Consider the following 17,888-nt stretch of genomic DNA (forward strand, 5'->3'; position numbering starts at 1 on the left):
TTAGACCCCTGGTTAGAAGCATTGTCAAAAATAGAAACACGGAAAGACTACTGCCAATTTCCCAGTGTGATCTGGAGCTCCGCTACAAGTTTGCTTAGTTTCAAATAATTATAAAGTGAGACAGCAAAATGTACATCCCACAAATGGTTTTCCATTGTAAAGAATGTCTTAGGGGTTATCCCTGGAAATTCAATTTTTTCTCTCTTAATCATTCTTTTTTACAAAATGGAAAGATTTTTTCTTTGTTTGTTCTTATACATCTGCTCCCTCACAGACTGGAGACTTCCAACCCAGAACACCCACAAGAGTACAACTGTTAACTGCACACTGATGACAGTTGCTTCATATTTCTGCAAAATGGCTTCATACGTAAGCAGAGACTCCATGCAGAAGTTAAAAACATGGGAAACAGGTTTGATAGAACTTTGTCCCTTCCTAGATCAGGGATGTTCAACTTTGACAACTTTAAGATTTTTGGACTTTAATTCCTAAAATTCCCCATTTGACATGCCAGGCTTGGGAATTCTGAGAGCACTATACTTATATACTGCTTCACACTGTTTTACAGCATTAAAGGTTGGACAACCCTGCAAAATATAATTCTAGAACAGTGCTTTTTCAAACTTGGGCAATTTTAAGATGCGGACACTTCAACTCCCAGAATTCCCAGCTAGCATCGCAAAGTGAAAAACATTGTCTCCTAGGATTAATCTGGTTCTACCAGTAACAATCAGAGGGGTAGGAGACAGGCCATTATAGAGGCTGTGTTGCATGTGAAAATATTTACAGCACTGAAATACATTATTTTGCAGACAAACTTTACAGATGAGATACTCAAAGTGCTCACATAAAGTTTATGCTTGTGGTTATAAGGTGGTGTGGCTTATATTTTAATTAACTTATTTCCACAACAAGCTGCTTTATATGTTGTGAAAGGAGGGTACTGGAGCCAGACATTCTCAAAGTAATCAACTGTATTAACTTCAAAGTTCATTCAAATTCCTGGAGAGTTAATGTTAGCTCTGAGAGGTAACTGAGCAGAGAGTAAATCTCAGGCTCCAATAATATGCAGCCAGATAAATAAATACTGTTACAAAATTCTGGATCATATTTATCTATTTACTTTATATTTTTTAGCAACTACCCCCCTTTTGTCATTCATTTTGGGTTGGCCAGAACAGATCCAATGCAATAAAATAAATAAAAAAGCTCCTTGCCGCCATATTGGTCATCTTGATTTTTTGCAGATCACATCTGATAACCCTGACTGATGGTGAATGATTGTACAAGTCTTATATATGTGGCATTCATTTTCATGTAGGGGAGAAAGGGAAAAAACGGGAGGGTGGGAGAGAAAAGGAAGGAAAGAAAAAAAGAAGGGAGGGAGGGAGAGAAAGAAAGGAAGGAAGGGGAGAGAAAAAGAAAGGAAGTGGGAGAAAGAAGGAAGGAAGGCATAAGGGAGAAGAGAAAACGAGAAGGAAGGGAGAGAGAAGGAAGGAAGGAAAGAAAGGAGGGAGGGAGAGGAAAGAAAAAAGGAAAGAAGGGAGAAGGAAGGGGGAGAAAAAAAGGAAAGGAAGGGGAAGAAAGAAAGGCAGAAGGGAAGAGAGAAAAACAAGGGAAGGAAGGGAGAGAAAGAAAAAGGGAAGAAATGAAGGAGGGAGAGAAAGGTTGCAGACAGAAGCGGTCAAATGGGGGAACGGAGCCCCACTGACGCCTCCTTTGCAGCGAGGCCTGTTGGCGGCTGGGAGGCCGGGCTTGGGGCCGAGGGAGGAGTCATTCCGGGCTGCCTCGTCGACCAAACCGCGGGGACGCCCATTTTCTTGAGTTGGGCTGATTACCTGTCGGGCCGAGGCCGGGACCTCCGTGACCCGCCGGAGGAGATGCCCGGGGCTTAGAGGGCGCCGCTTCAAGCCGAGGAGAGCGGGACGCTGGGATTCTGCTTTCGTCCCATCCCGCCAAGCGGTTCGGCCATGGCGGTGCGGGCGGCGCTGATGCGGGCGCTGATCATGGGGGCTCCGGGCTCTGGGAAAGGCACCGTGTCTTCCCGCATCGTCCAGCACTTCGCCTTGAAGCATCTCTCCAGCGGGGACATCCTGAGGGAGAACATGAACAAGAAGACCGGTAAGGAAGGCGAGCGAGGCGGCCACTACATCAAGCGATCTATTTCAGGGAGGGCAGAGTCGCTCTTATCTAGAAAGGCACAGAAATTCCAACGATTATATTTGTTATTCTAGCAAAGATAAGAGTGGAGCATGAAAACAGGCTTTAGGCAAGCCTGGTATTTAGGTGACTTGGTTCACCTATTATGCTAAGCCATGGGTTATTGAATACTCGAGGATTTGCAGAATATGTGGAGCCAGAGTCTCAACCCCTAGCCCTGTGTGAAATGTGAACCAAGCCCTGGTTGATTCTAGATTTGAAATTCTGAAAGGGAAGGGTTACAAAATAGTTGAAAATAGTTGCAAGACTTCCTAGGATGCAAAGGTTGCAACTATTATATAAAGCTTTGGTTGGCAGGCCTTGTAACAGTATTCCCTATATGTGGATTTGGGGGTTTTATTTCTCCAACATTTATTTATTCCATTGCATATGGTATCCCGTTATCCTGGGCAATGTATGTAACTGCCAGCAATAAGCCTTTCCTAACTATCATTAAAATGCCAGTATTGAAATTAAATGCAGCTACAAGTGTTTTTATTAATGTACCAACTCTTCATTGGGGTCTGTTTTACTTTCACTGTTGAATAACTTGAACCAAGCTCAGATATTTAACAGGTGAAGGACCAAGTCTTTGGCACAGCGAGTTGAAATTCACTGTAGACCTCAGTGACCTACCTAGTTATGTTGACCATAGCTTAGTCATATTTTTCTGGTGCTTGTAGAGCAAGCCATCAAGCATACCAAAGAGGCAACATATGTGTTGTATATGGTGGAGATATATTTAGCATGTTTTCTAGTTTGCAGTACCCTGATATATTTCAACCTGGCATGGAATACTGGCAGATTCCATCATTGGGTGGGGAGAAGGCTTCTCTAATTGATTACACTATAAGTTAAATCAGGACTGTCCAACCTTGGCAACTTTTAAGATTTATGGACTTCTCTTCCCAGAATTCCCCAGCCAGCATGGGAGTTGAAGTCCACAAGTCTTAAAGTGGCCAAGATTGGAAACGCCTGATCTCGAGGAATTTGATTTCCTTTATACAAAAAAAAAAAAAAATCTAAATTGTCAACCTGATTTTGATCATTTTCCTAGTATTTCAGGGATAACAGCATTGGATAACCTATTTCTGGAAATGGATCCATTTGCTAACATGGGGCTGGGGCTAGTTTGTGTTAGATGGATTTATCAGTGTGAAGTGTCACACTGTTCTAAAATAGCATCACAGATATACTTCACACTAATTGAAGGTTGTTCTGGAAATTGAAAATTATCAAATATAGTCACTGTAGCCACTGCTGTCTGCTCAAATACTAAGTCAAAGCGAACTCCAAAAGCAAAACTTGCCCTTCAGTCCTGATTTAATAAGGAGTACCTAGGGCTAAAAATGAACTGATTGTGTATTTTAAAATACCTAAGGATGATTTAGCTTTATACACAAGATCTGGGGGAAAAAACCCTGGAAAAATACCCTAGGTTTCCCAACTACACTTAATAGCAGCATCATAAGCCTAATGTTAGCACCTAATAGCTTCCCATTCAATTACTAAACTCCTTTCATTACCTTACCTTATACCAGTCACAGAATGGGGGAATGCTTTTAGGGCATTATATGGAGAAGAAAATTTGCCTGAATATAAAATAGAACCTAATGTTAACCAGTTCCCTTGTTGGGCCTTTTCTTTCTTACATTAAATCATGTCTGAGATTTTCAGAGACTTGCTGGACAAGTCCCTAGCAAGTTTTTTTTTTACAAGCTCTGAAATAGCAGGCCTCATAAAACAGTTCAAGCCTAATAAACCTCAGATGATTTTATTGCTGCCAGTCTTATGTCATAATTGAGAATAATGGGCCTCTGTATTTTCTCCTCTGTTCACCTACATGGATTGTTACCACAGAAATGCCCGACAACAGGGGTCTAACCATTAGAGTGCTTGTTTATAAGGAGGGTACTTGTGAACTGCCTGCTATCGACCCATCAGTCTCTTAAGTACAAGAAAGCTCTGTGCTAAAGTCAACACAACAAATTGGCTGACTGGATTAACCTTTAGAGCATATGGAGGCAGATGTGCAAATTGGTTTTAGAGATTTTATCCTTCCAAGTATGGCACCATTTGGCTGAAAATTATTCAGCTAAGACAGTCTCTGCCTCCCTTGTCTTAAGGCCTGCATTTGATTTCATTTGCAAAGCAAAGTTGTGAAATAAAGTCATAAATTCTTTTATGATAGGTAGATGTCTGCTGCTGTTAATCCGTAATCCTTGTGAGAATGCCAATGTAAAGTATTAATTGCAGTGTGCAAGGCCATTATGCTAAACAGATCCCAACTAAAAAAAAACAGTTCTTTGCTTTTAACAGTGGTATGAAAGCTTTATTTGGCAAAAGTGCATATGTGCATATGCAATTACTGTTTGGTGCTTAGCTGGGACCTTACTTTTCTTTTGTTCTATTGTAAAGGGTCAGCTCCAAATTGTTCCAAGTGGCCCCATGTGCTCCTAATATAGTGTTAAGGAGGAAGGCAGGATTGACTGAAATTGAAATAGGCTTTGCTGTATTGCATTCTGATTGAAGTTGTTCTTTTCGGAAGGCTTCAGTTCTTTTCTTTTTGCAAAGTTTTGCAAATTTTATAGAACAATGTAGCAAAAATTGCAGTATTATGGGCTTTCTCCTAGAGAAAATTGAACATTTCTAATTGATAATTTTCTAATTGAAAGTTACTAATTGATAAACGCTTATTCCACTCAAGCAATGTGCCCAAGATATGGAAACCTTACTGGATCCTTTTGCCTCAGGATCAGCAAGATACCTGCACAATGTCCCTAAACTGTCCCTAAACTCTGGAGAACACTAACCTTAGCAAGAAAGCTACACAACCCTCTGGAGCACATTAATCTTAGCAACCTTTGTTTTCCTGTTTCCATTTGCTCAGTTCACATCAACATTTTAATGGGGCAGTTAATGGATGTATGTTTGGAATACAGACATGGCAGAATATTACCCTAAACTCTGGAGGACACTAACTTTAGCTAGATACAACTGTCCCTAAATTCTGAAGGGCATTAACCTTAGCAAGATAGCTACGTATAGATAGCTATGCAGTTGACCTAAACTTTGGAGGACACTACCCTTAGCATGCTTTAATACACTCCTTACAGGGGTTCTTGGGGGTAAATACAAAATAATTCCTGAACTAAGGTTGTGTCCTTATGGAGAATAGTCCATAAAAATATAATTCATGTTCTACCATATTATGTTTTTTTCTAAGGATACAAGGGTCCATCTTACCATTACCCTTTTGATGAAGTGCCCAGCCAATTCTGATATGTTTTATATACGGTTATTACCAGACCAGTATGATTCCATTTCTGTGAATGTGATGGAATTCCATTACTGTCAGTAAAACCTTGATTTTATCCATGATCTATCCATAAACTGTTTTATTTTGTTCCATCTGATGGCTGCATTCTGATGAGTGACCATATTGAAGGTATGCATGTATGTATCTTCCCTTTTTAATGCATCAGTGTAGGTATCCCCGTATCCATCCTTTTTAATGCATCAATTTAATATTGGGGTTAGGGATAGATTGTCTGGGAGAAAAGTTAGGTGGTTGCTCGGAGTCAAAAATAACTTGATGGCACATATTAGATTAGCACTGGAAATGTGCAAAGAATAAAGAGCAGTTCTGTTGAATTGGACTCAATTCCTGCTCTGTTCAAACTTTTCAAGGAAAACATGGTTTGACAGGCATTCTGAGACCCAAGGAGTATGGTGGGATGTTGCTGATCTTTTAACCGGTTTTATGATTATTTTAAGACTATTATCTGAATTGTTAGTTGATTATAAGCTGCTCTTTTATATATTGTAACACAAGTGTTTTTTATTTGTACGTTTCTAGGTGATGCTTAGAGAGCCAGACTGGTAGAGCTTAAGACATCAGGCCAGAAATTAGGAGTGAGTTCTAGTCCTCCCTAGGCACAAAGCCAGCTGGGTGACCTTGGGCCAGTCACTTTCTGTCAGCCCTAGGAAGGAGGCAATGGCAAGCTACTTCTGAAATCTTGCCAAGAAAACTGCAGGAAAGACTTTTCCAGGCAGCCTTGGGCATGATTGAACATAAGAAAAAAGGTGATACTTAGAAATATGCTGTGTCTGAAGTTCAATTTACTTCACAATTGATTGCTGCAGGATTGTTCTACTTTGCAACAGGTCCTTGGTGCTCTCTGAGTTTGCTTGTTTTCTTGCAGACATTTCATTACCCAGCTAGGTAACATCATCAGTGCTAGTAAGGAGTGCTGATTGCTGTCAGTTTATATACTGGTGTCTTGCTTGTCTGGGTGGGTGAGGACGGTCTTAGGAATTCAGCCTTAGAGATTCTTCGACTGCCCCCACTCACAAGACAGTCAAGAACCAGAATATAAACTGACAGCAATCAGTACTCCTTACTACTAGCACTGATGATGCTACCTAGTTAGAGTTAATGAAACATCTACAAGAAAACAAACAAGCTCAGAGAGCGCCAAGGGCTCTTCATTTCAACCTTGAGCTACTTTGTTTATAACTTTTCCAATTAAACAAATGGTAGAATCTGTTTAGCTTCTGAGCATCATTCTCTGTCGTGTTTTGCATAAATGTATTCTGTTGTACAGAACCGGGATATAAGAAGGCTCATCCTTAACCTGCAAAGCCTAAATTTTCTAAATTAACCACTGTGATAAATAACACTATAACAATCCATTCATCTGTAATCTATTAATCTATAATCCATAATGGAAAGATGGATTGTAGGGAATTTGACCAATGACTTGCTTCACATCTTGAATTGTGTTTATGAGAATAATTTCCATAATATTATAGCAAGGTGAAACAGATTTGAGATTATTTTTAAATTGTACTACAACCTCAGTCTTCCACAGCGAATCTATAAGCAGTACAGGTAATCCTCACCTTACGACCACTATTAAACACAACGTTTCTGATGTTAAGTGAAACATTCGTTAAATGAGTTTTGTCCCATTTTATGACTTTTCTTGCCACAGTTGTTAAGTGCATCAGAGAAATTGCTAAGTTAGTAACATGGTTGTTAAGTGAATTTTGGCTTCTCCATTGACTTTGCTCATCAAAAGAACACAGAAGGCGATCACCTGACTCCAGGATACTGCAATCATCATAAATATGAACTGGTTACCAGGCATCAAAATTTTGATTATATGATCCCAGGGATGCTGCGAAGGTCATAAGTGTGAAAAATGGTCATAAATCACTTTTTTCACTCCCCTTGTAACGTCGAACAGTCACTAAAATAAACTGTTGTAAGTCGAGGTCTACCTGTAATATAAATAGGGAGGAGAAAAACAGCCTAAAATATGAATATGTAGAAAAAACCCAAAGTGATAGATATGTACTGGATTACTTTTAGATTTCTAAAGACTAGCATAAAGTCACCAAAAGATATACCCTGTTAGTTGATTGCAGAATTTCCTCTGTACACCCTGAAGGCATCTAGCCAGTTTAAATAGTTTCAAGTTCATATAAGTTAAACATTTACTTGTACCGACACTTAAAGGTTAACATCAGTGACTTTGCTGAGTCTAAAGTCTTGCTGTTCCCAGAGCACGTTAGTGGCTGCCACAAGTGTGTTTAGTAATAGAGAAGGAACCAAAGGGAGCACAGAGTTAGGTTTTTCTTCTTAGGGCAGGAAAGAAGATGTTATTTGCTTGAGCAATTCATGAACTCTCCTTTCTCTATAAAACAAGGAGAAGATAGTGAGATTTTCAAGTTGTGTTTTGTGAAAGATTAGCATCTAGGAGATGTAAAAAGAGGAAAAGGGTTATTGTTCATCATTTAATGTAAATGATGGTGCGCTTCAATGGTCAGATGACCTAGACCAGTGATGGCTAACCTTTTTGGCACCAAGTGCCCAAAGCGTGTCTGCTTGCATGCGCATCCCCAAAATGCAACATGCGTGTGCCCCTGCATGTGTCCTGTGCATGTGCAGGCAACCCCCATGTCCCGTGCATGCGAACCCTACATGTGCCCTCCCGTGCATGCATGGCAGAGACCCGAAGACCATCTGGCAGGAGTCGCGTGCGCGCATGTGCAGTGGAACTGAGCTGGGTTGATGGCTCACGTGCCCAGAGAGATGGCTCTGCGTGCCACCTCTGGCATGCATGTCATAGGTTCACCATTACGGATCTAAACATTGGTAGTTGAACACAGATCTTTTTAACGTTTCTATTTTGTGCTCTACTAATCTAGATGAACTGTTAATATATATTGCTAGTCCATGTATGATATGCCATACACTAAATCAGCGGTGTCAAACTCATGTCATCACATCATTATCATGTGATGTATCAGGACTTTTTTCCCCTTCGCTAAACTGGGGGGTGGGGGGGAACAGCATGTGATGCATCTGGCCCGCAGGCCGGGAGTTTGACACCCGTGCATTAAATAATAATAATAAATTACTGTTCCTTTTCTTTGACAAAGTCCCTACTTTATGCTAGGAGTTTGCATGGTACATGCTAATTGTTATATAAACTAAGCTTACATGCTAATTCCAAGGTCATATTTACATTTTGTTAAATTCAGTATATTTTAAAAATTAAACTTACATACAGGCAGTAAGTAAGAAATACCACTGTGTTCAGGGAAATATGCTCTCAAGAATTTATGCATGAGATTATTGTGTGCACGTCTTGCTCTTTGCTATTGAAGCATCATACTAAGTTGCCTGACTCCTTCTGTCGGTAGAAGCAACTAAATACACTGGAAGCTTTCCAGCTTTATAGTTTGTCTTACCTTTATCGTTTGTTTAATGTTTCTTTCAAATTGGAATCCTTGGCCTCTTGATTTCCCAAAAAGCCAGAATCAGAAGCAAATGATAAAAGTTAAATCTGAAATGATGCAGTTAAAAATAAACAGTGATAGAGTGGGAAGGCATATTATTTGAGGGGAAACATGTAATGTAAACATATAGTAGATATTATTATGACAGCCAGTTTGGAAGTATGGTTGTAAGGCTCTCTTTACAATCACTATATTTCAAAGTAAACCACACTAATTAATAAGCGCCCTATGATCTGTCAGTGTTTATTTAGAAGCCAAAATCATCCTGAGTTGTGGAATACTTCAGAACCAAGCTGCATGGCCATAAACAACCTTAAAAGCCTATTAAGTAATTGATCTGGAAAATGTCCAATGAAACAAAATGGAAATTTAATGAAATGTCTTGAACAGGGCAGTAGATGGAATTGAACCATCTGTAAATGTAAAAGGAGAGGAAAGGAATGAATTGGCTATAGGAACCAAAAAGCAAACATTTCAGTTATGGAAGGAAAGAAGAAAAAAGATATCTGTCATTTATAAACACTGAAACTCAAAAAAATAATTTGAGGGATGCTTATTTTAAGCAAGATTACAGTTTGATTTTAGTTTTGCAAGAGGATATTTTTTGGCCTGTATTTCTTTAACCTTTACTAAATGTGCTCATCGTGAGTGTGATAGCAGCTTTTAGGTAAAGTCTATAACAGGGGTAGTCAACCTTTTTATACCTACTGCCCACTTTTGTATCTCTGTTAGTAGTAAAATTTTCTAACTGCCCACCGGTTCCACAGTAATGGTGATTTATAAAGTAGAGGACAAAACTCCTACCGCCCACCATGAAAGCTAGAACACCCACTAGTGGGCGGTAGAGACCAGGTTGACTACCACTGGTCTATAATAAGACCTGATTCTCTGAGGAAAAATGTATTATTATTATTATTATTTTTATTGCTCATTTCCCCACCAATAAAAGATGAATGTTTACTGAGAGCAAAACAAAACAACAACACAATTGCATGCAAGATCCCACCTCATTAAGATTTTTCTGTTCATTGTTGCTTCCACAGAAATTGGCATACTGGCTAAGTCTTATATTGAAAAGGGGCAATTGATTCCTGATGATGTCATGACCCAGCTGATGCTAAGTGAGCTGAAAACACTTGACCAGAACCATGTGCTACTGGATGGTGAGAGTTTGTATTGTACTTTTTTGTAAACGAAAGTTAGTTTCCAGCTAGTGAACTCAAACATAGCATGTTGGTTGATGATAACATATTGGTATGAGTCAACGTATTGGTATGACTTGAAGCCATACCCACACGTATATCCAAAGTTGGAGTTTTAAGCATGGGCTGTAAAAGAGCTTGGATCCAATCACAGAAAAAAGATACAAAAGAAAAGTGTCAAGATTTATATGACCAGATCTTTGTTAAACAAAGGACGTAAAAGTCTGTTCAAGCATTTTGTCTACACCATCTTGAGGGGCTTATTATAACATTATTATCTGATAATAATTTGACACCTTCTGAGCTATGTAAATCAAAATGAAACAATGCCAGAGGAAGGCAATGGAAAGCAATAATGGGAATTCTAAATTCTTTCTTTGATATCTGTTCAAGCAAGAGATAAATCTTCATTGCCTAATTAAATTGTATAGGGACTGTCATTTAGACAGCCAAAATAAGCTCTATGGTCTGACTTTTTCCAAGTTAGGAAGCCTTCCAGTTACATGGCCTTTGACTGTCACAATTTCTTAAGCAGTGGGGTTATTACTGAGAATTCTGCAACGCTTGACAAAATAGTCCATATGAGATGAGATGTCCCAGATTGTGATAGTTTTAAAGGATGAAAAAAACCACCTTGTTGAATTATGAAGCGTACACTTAGCGAATATAATAGATACTGGTTAAATATGAACATGCTCTCCAATACACCAAGAAGGAGGTGGATTTTGAGATCTGGTTAGATCTGACAATGGTTTAATTGAGTTTCAGATGAGATGAAGTGTTATATAGAAATAGAAACTATCAGCATACTGTACTTTAAATGAAATGATGCAGTGCTATATGGGAATATTTCAAATATATCCATTTTTGGAGCTTGGGTACAAATGTTTCCAATTAATAAACAGGCCAAGCCATATCCAGTAAGAGAAAAGTGACAGTATGTTAACCATAAACACCGGCAGATATGTAAGCCTGGTGTGCCTTGCCCAAACAGAACCCAAGTCGGAAAGGTAGACTAAAAATTTACTCAGATGATGTTACCTAGCTTGGATCATGAAAAGTCTGCAAGAAAGCAATGAAGCTCAAAGAGCACCAAAAACCCCTCATGTGGAGAATCACTTTAATCACTTCAATCATACAGGGCTTGGAGTAAATTCTTTTGTTGGTTAATATCATTTGACATATCTCTTACTCTGCACACATATAGCACGTAACTTCCCATAATTTCTTAGTATGCGCTTCTTAATGGTCATATGCATATTCAGGAGGTCTCACATTATAATGAGTTTGCAAGTTACTTAAGTTCAAGTCCATGTACGTGAAAAGAGAATCCTTGCCCTTGGCAAACTTGAACCAGTTCTCTTATCAGGCTGTATTTGCGTAGCTTTCTTTGTTCCTTCAAGAACTGGTAACATTAATCAAAGAAACATTAGAGGACTAAAAACATTTTACTAAAGATTAAACATTAATTAAGGAACTAAAAACAAAGAACTAGAAACATTAATCAGAGACAGCCAGTTTAGTCTAGTGCGGAGGTTTCCAAACTTGGCAACTTTAAGACTTGTGGATTTTAACTCCCAGAATTCTCCAGCCAGCATAGCATCAACAAGTCTTAAAGTTGCCAAGTTTGTGGACCTCTGGTCTAATGGTTAAAGCATGAGGCTTGAAAGCAGGAGACTGTGAACAAGTGCTACCTTTGTCATGAAGGCCAGCTGGGGGACTTCGGTCCAGTCAGTCTCTCTCTCTCTCAACCCAAACTACCTCACAGGTGTGTTGTTGTTGTGGAGTAAATAGGAGGAAGAAGCTGTGTTGCACAAGTTCACTGCCTGGAGTTGTTTATAAAAATAATAAAAGTGGGATACAAACAAACAAGATCTAATTACTAAAAACATTGATGAAAGAAACCCCCCTCAGCTGCTGCCATCAACCTGATTGGGCTCCATCTTACTGACAGCACGTCTCTGTGCCTTCAGCTATTTGCAGTGGCATTTTGTTTTTTCACAGGCTTCCCCAGGACTGTCCCACAGGCTGAATCGCTGGATAAGGTGTGCCCAATTGACACCGTGATTGTTTTAGATGTGCCTTTTGAGACCATCAAGCAACGTCTGACTGCACGCTGGATTCATCCTGCTAGTGGCAGGGTGTACAATCTTGAATTCAACCCTCCCAAAGTCTCTGTAAGTTGTGTCTGTATCTAGTGCAGCCATGCAAAAACAAATATTGAAAACCAACTTGTACATGCAAAAACAAATATTCACCAACTTGTACATCGAATCTCACAGTTTCCAGTCAGCTGCCGAGCTTAGCAAATGTGTGCTAAATGTTGGCTGATCCTCTCTGTTGCTAGCCCTTGAAAAACGGTTCATTGATGTGATTGTAATCAAAATAGAGTTGTATTGTCTTTAAATAATTCTGTGAGGTAGGCTGGGGTTAGAGTTGCTTCTCTCCTGTTGTGAGGAATAAACTATTAATCATAGCTGACATGATTTAACAATATCTGGACAACTATGTTTAGTTGGAAAATTGCTCATCTTTTGCAATCATCACAATGTAGGGACATAAATTGGCACTTTTCACTTTCAGAGACTGTATACTATTGGTAATTAAAAAGGAAATGGAAGTATCACCCTGCTGGGTCGAGAAGCTTATGATGCTGGGCCTCAGACTTAAAAATAAAAGTCATTTTAAAATGGCTGAAATAAACTAACATGAGATTTCCGTTATTATTTTTTAACAATATTCCTTTGGGGATTTTGTGGAGATCTTCTTAAAATGTTGCAGATGCTACAGGACAGCCTGCTGAGACTGTCATATTATTTTTTAAATGCTTAATTAAAAGGCAGAGTAAGAATTGGTAGTGATAACGTTTGAGCAATACTTTAAGAGTATTTTAGTCAGACTGTTAATAGCTTTTATATTTTTTTCAAGTGACAGAAAATCTAGAAACAGACAATGTACTTTATAGGTATGTCAGTAATGCCTCCATAACGTCATTCTTGTTCAGTCCATAACTTGATTTTTTTTACCAACTTGCAGCTTTATTTTTATATTCTTATGCATACAATAATAGTGTTTTATAGAAATCAACAGCGATCAAAATTTATAATAGTAACAATGTTACCATGTATTAAGAAAGATTGGACACATCTTTTGGAAAGATCCTGTCATACAATACAGCCTTTTAATTGCCATATGGACCCATTATTCTCTCTTGCTCAATATTTTAAACCTGTCTCTTAATTGCTCAAGAGTTTTCTTGGACTGTTGCACGGATGCTGAATATTAATTTATTAAATATAAAGAATACCGCCAGTTACATGATGTGCCAACTTCTGTGATAAAAACGTAGGCAGGGGTAGCAGCTTACAGCGTAACTCGAAAACCAGCCAAGCGTGTAGATTCCATCGAAGAAAACTCATCGGTGTATAAACTGCTATCGTTCATGGTAGGGAATTTTCTTTTTCCCATAATCAGGGCTGCGATGATCACACAGGAGAGCCTCTTGTTCAGCGTGATGATGATAAACCAGAAACAATTATGAAGAGATTGAAATCTTATGAAGCAGAAACCAAACCTGTCCTGGAGTATTACCGGTAAGCACATTTCGGTGTGCAATATTTAGTCTGCTTTCTCTTTTAACATCTCTGCAACAATGTAGGGAGGTTTCAGATGTGCTATGCAAACAATGAGAAAGGAAGCCTAAGCATGGATTTTTGCCTTCCAACTCATGGAGTGGTCTAGGACAGAAGTCTCCAACCTTGGTCACTTTAAGACTTGTAGACTTCAACTCCCAGAATTCCTCAGCCAGCAAAGCTGTGAAAGAAAGAAAAATGCCCAGTGGCCTAAAGGAGAAATGATATTGAGAACAAACATGACAAGACAGTACAATTATTTCTGTCCTTTCATAACTGGGATGAGAGAGAGGAGGATACATTTAAGGAATGTGTCCTTCTTGATGAGTTCTTCAGTGTCATAAGACTATGCTGTAGGAAAGGTATTTTAGAGCAGGGGTCTCCAATCTTGGCAACTTTAAGCCTGGCGGACTTTAACTCCCAGAATTCCCCAGCCAGCTTTGAACTTACAGCAGGGGTCTCTAACCTTTCCGGCTTTGTGGACCGGTGGGGTGGGTGGGAGGGGGGAGGATTCTGCACAAGCTGCAGGTTGCGTACTCACACACAGCTCCAGTTATGGTCCCCCTGCTCTCTCAAATGAAGCTTCCTGCACAAGTACCCGCCGCTCATGCAAATGGAACTGTGCAGGCTCACCCACCACTTGCGCACCCTCATTTCCAAATGGGCCATGGCCCGGAGATTGGGAACTCCTCCTTTAGAATCAAACCAACTCTGTTATGGAGTCGCTTAGATTTGTGTAGCACCAAAATAATATTGCATGAATACTATGCTCTGGCAACCAAGCAGGACTTGGCCAATGGTTATAGTAACGTCTGTCATTTCCTAATCGGCCCCTACAAGATGATTGCTACTGAGAAGTGGTTTATTGCTTATCTACTGCTCCCTGAGGCGATAGCTTTATGACCGTGTCCTATGTCTTTATCCTCCCGAAGTTGCTAGTTACTCCATCAGCCAGGCTGTTTTCAGTTGTGGTTTATTATGTTACTGATGATTAAAGTTATGCTTTGCCTTTCTGTTTGGATAAAGAGTGAAGTTGGTTTGCAGCCATTAACGTATGTTTTAGAAAACACAATCATAAAATTGCAAGAAGTGAAATAAGAGTTAAGTGCTGAAACAACGGTATCATGAACATTTGCGAAAGAGATATGTTTTGGCCGTTTCCCTGAACCTTGGGAGAGAAGACTAAACAGGGCTCTTAGGGAGGGAAGGCACACTGTGTTCCGGAAGCTGTACAAGAGAAGGGCTTCTCCCACATGCCAGATAATCCAGTTTCTGACTTAAAGGCCATCTTCAAATGCCCGTCTCCTGCTGAGCCAAGTAACGTGTCCTAAGTATAGACTTCAGGCACAGAGTAAGAATGGATACAAATTATATTAAGAAAGCAATATAGCGAGGGTCTTCAAACTCAGCAAGTTTAAGACTTGTGGACTTCCACTCCCAGAATTCCTGAGCTTCATGACTTGGAGGAGGAATTTGGGGAGTTGAAGTCCACAAGTCTTAAAGCTGTCAAGTTTGAAGACCCCTGCAATATAGCTTGACAGGTCCACTATGAACAAAACAGTAGGCTTGAAGTAAGGGAAGGCCAAAAGAAACATGGAAACAGCTTGTAAAACTGAGGGAGGTTTTAAAGCTACTTAATAAAAGAGTGCAAAAGCAAATAAGGTGGTCCTCGATTTACAACAGTTTCGTTAATGACCATTTGGAGTGACAGTGACACTAAAAAAGTGACTTACGACTGTTTCAGACTTTAGAACTGCTGGATGCTCATGTGATCAAAATGCAGATGCTTGGCATATTTGACTCATATTTATGGCAGTTGCAGTCTGCAGTGGGATTCTACCAGTTCACACTTACTCTCTGGAACTGGTTGTTAACATTCTAAGCAGTTCGGAGAACCAGTTGTTAGAAGAAATTACTGGCCTAATCCTGTAAGGAAGGCAGGAAGGAAACATTCTGGTGTTGCTTACAGAAACTGCCTCTCCATTAACCCTTATTACATTCTTGGCAGGACTAGGCTTCCTGTCTCAGGAACTTCTCTTTTCCCCTCCTTTGCTGGTACTTTGCTTGTGTGGAGTGACCATTCAAAGTTACAATGGCACTGAAAAAAGTGACTGATGACCATTTTTCACACTTACGACTGTTGCAGCATCCCCAGTCATGAGAGGCCAGGCAAGGAGATGCGTGCCTCGATGTAAGTGATATTGAGTTGGCCACACCCAGCCAATAACATGACCACCAAGCCATACCCAACAACTAAGCCACACCCACAGAACTGGTTGTTAAAAAATTTGAATCCCACCCCTAGTTGCAGTGTCCCGGGGTCATGTGATCACCTTTTGCGACCTTCTGATAATCAAAAACAAATACTGGGGAAGCCAGATTCACTTAACAACCATGTTATTAGCTTAACAACTGTTAGTAGTATTCCAGTATTTGAGAGGCTGCCACAAAGAGGAGCACCAGAAGGCAAGGCAAGAAACAGTGGAGGAAAACTAATCAAGGAGAGAAGCAACCTGGAATTCAGGAGAAACTCCCTAACAGGGAGGACAATTAACTGGTGGAACAGCTTCCTTTCAGAGGTTGCAGGTGCTTCATCCCTGGAGATTTTAAAGAAAAGTCTGGATAGCCACCTATCCGAATGGTATAGGTCCTCCTCTTGAGCAGAAGGCTGGACTAGAAGACCTCCAAGGTCCTTTCTAGGTCTATTCTGATTAACTGCAGTGTTTCTTTAACAACTGGCAAGAAAGGTTGTCAAATGAGGCAGAACTCACTTAACAACAGAAAATTTGGGCTCAATTGTGGTCATAAGTAAAGGACTACCTGTATGCATTTTATAAAAGTTTGTATACATGCAGCCTAGAATCTTAATTTTTTTTTTGTCCAATTGATCTCTCATACTAGAATCTCAGAATCTAAGAGTTGAGAGAGAAATTGTTAATGTGCAAATAACGTTGTCTTCTCTCTAGCCAAAAAGGAGTGCTGGAATCTTTTTCTGGAACGGAGACCAACAAAATCTGGCCTCATGTTTATCGTTTCCTCCAAATGAAGCTGCCTGAAATGAGCCAGAAGGGGACGGCTACTCAAAGCTGAATATGATTCATTGTACTAATACATGGAAACTACTAATATATGGCTAAATATCCAGTTTCTATCCATCTTTGGAATCATAACAATTCAGGAATGGACTGTGGTGGACTTATGAGCTTGATATATACTGTAGCTGTCTGAAATCTCTAAAATAACCATGTTTTAGTTCTGTGCCAAAGTCTGTTAGGATGATTGACTGCTAGTTTTTTGTACTGGGCATACCTGAATTTTGTAAAATGTATTTAATAATAAACTCATTTTTGGCAACAATGCAAAATATCCATGGGGTTTTTCAAGAAAAGGATAGCAGTTTAAAATCAGTGCCCATTTGGGGAAATTACACAAGACCCCTTAAACAGGATGTAGGCAAGTTTATACTAAAAAAAAAATGAGGTAGTCTGTCTTGTACTCTACTCATGTTGCTGGGCACAAGACTTTTATAAATGAATAGTAACCTTGAACATATCAGTTTGCTATTTTGGATACTTCCCTGAGACGTCTGTATTAAGAATTCAGACTGAAAACTGCTTAGAACATTTTGTTTCAAACTTCTAGATTATTTTCATCAATATTTACCACAGTGTTCCAATGCTTTGAGCTACTACAGCTGACAGATCTTACGGCTGGCAGTTTTGAAAGTGAACTTCGTACCATCATGGTCAGGGGTGGACACATTTTTTTCCTGCCTGGGCATTTAGAATTTAACTTTTTTTTTTTTTTTCAAATCATCCAACAGCTGTAGAGGGTTTTTTTTTTTTAATGCTGATAGCAGTAGTGTAGGAAGATGCCTCTTTTTCTAGAGTTTCTGGGTGGAGTTAGTAATTTAAGATTAAAGCAGCCATTTTGCTTCTTCAAATGTACCATAATCTCTGTTGTATCACAAACCCTTAGTTCCCTACCCCAACATCTTGGAAAAAAAGGAAGACAACAAATTCTAGTCAGCCAACAACAGTTAAAA

The 17,888-nt window shown here is 39.5% G+C and overlaps 1 protein-coding gene across 1 annotated transcript; it reads left to right on the plus strand.

The window, feature by feature from the left end:
• The first annotated feature begins 1,757 nt into the window (after nucleotides 1-1,757).
• AK3 (adenylate kinase 3) lies at nucleotides 1,758-17,207 on the plus strand. The gene is made up of 5 exons (XM_026703741.2): nucleotides 1,758-2,121; nucleotides 10,053-10,172; nucleotides 12,216-12,388; nucleotides 13,686-13,804; nucleotides 16,810-17,207. The coding sequence occupies exons 1-5, from the start codon at nucleotides 1,971-1,973 to the stop codon at nucleotides 16,931-16,933; spliced, it is 687 nt and encodes a 228-aa protein (XP_026559526.1). The 5' UTR covers nucleotides 1,758-1,970; the 3' UTR covers nucleotides 16,934-17,207.
• Nucleotides 17,208-17,888: the final 681 nt, after the last annotated feature.

This window comes from Pseudonaja textilis, chromosome 2, assembly GCF_049901715.1.
Source record: "Pseudonaja textilis isolate UNSWEBS1 chromosome 2, rPseTex1.2, whole genome shotgun sequence".
Lineage (NCBI taxonomy): Eukaryota > Metazoa > Chordata > Lepidosauria > Squamata > Elapidae > Pseudonaja > Pseudonaja textilis.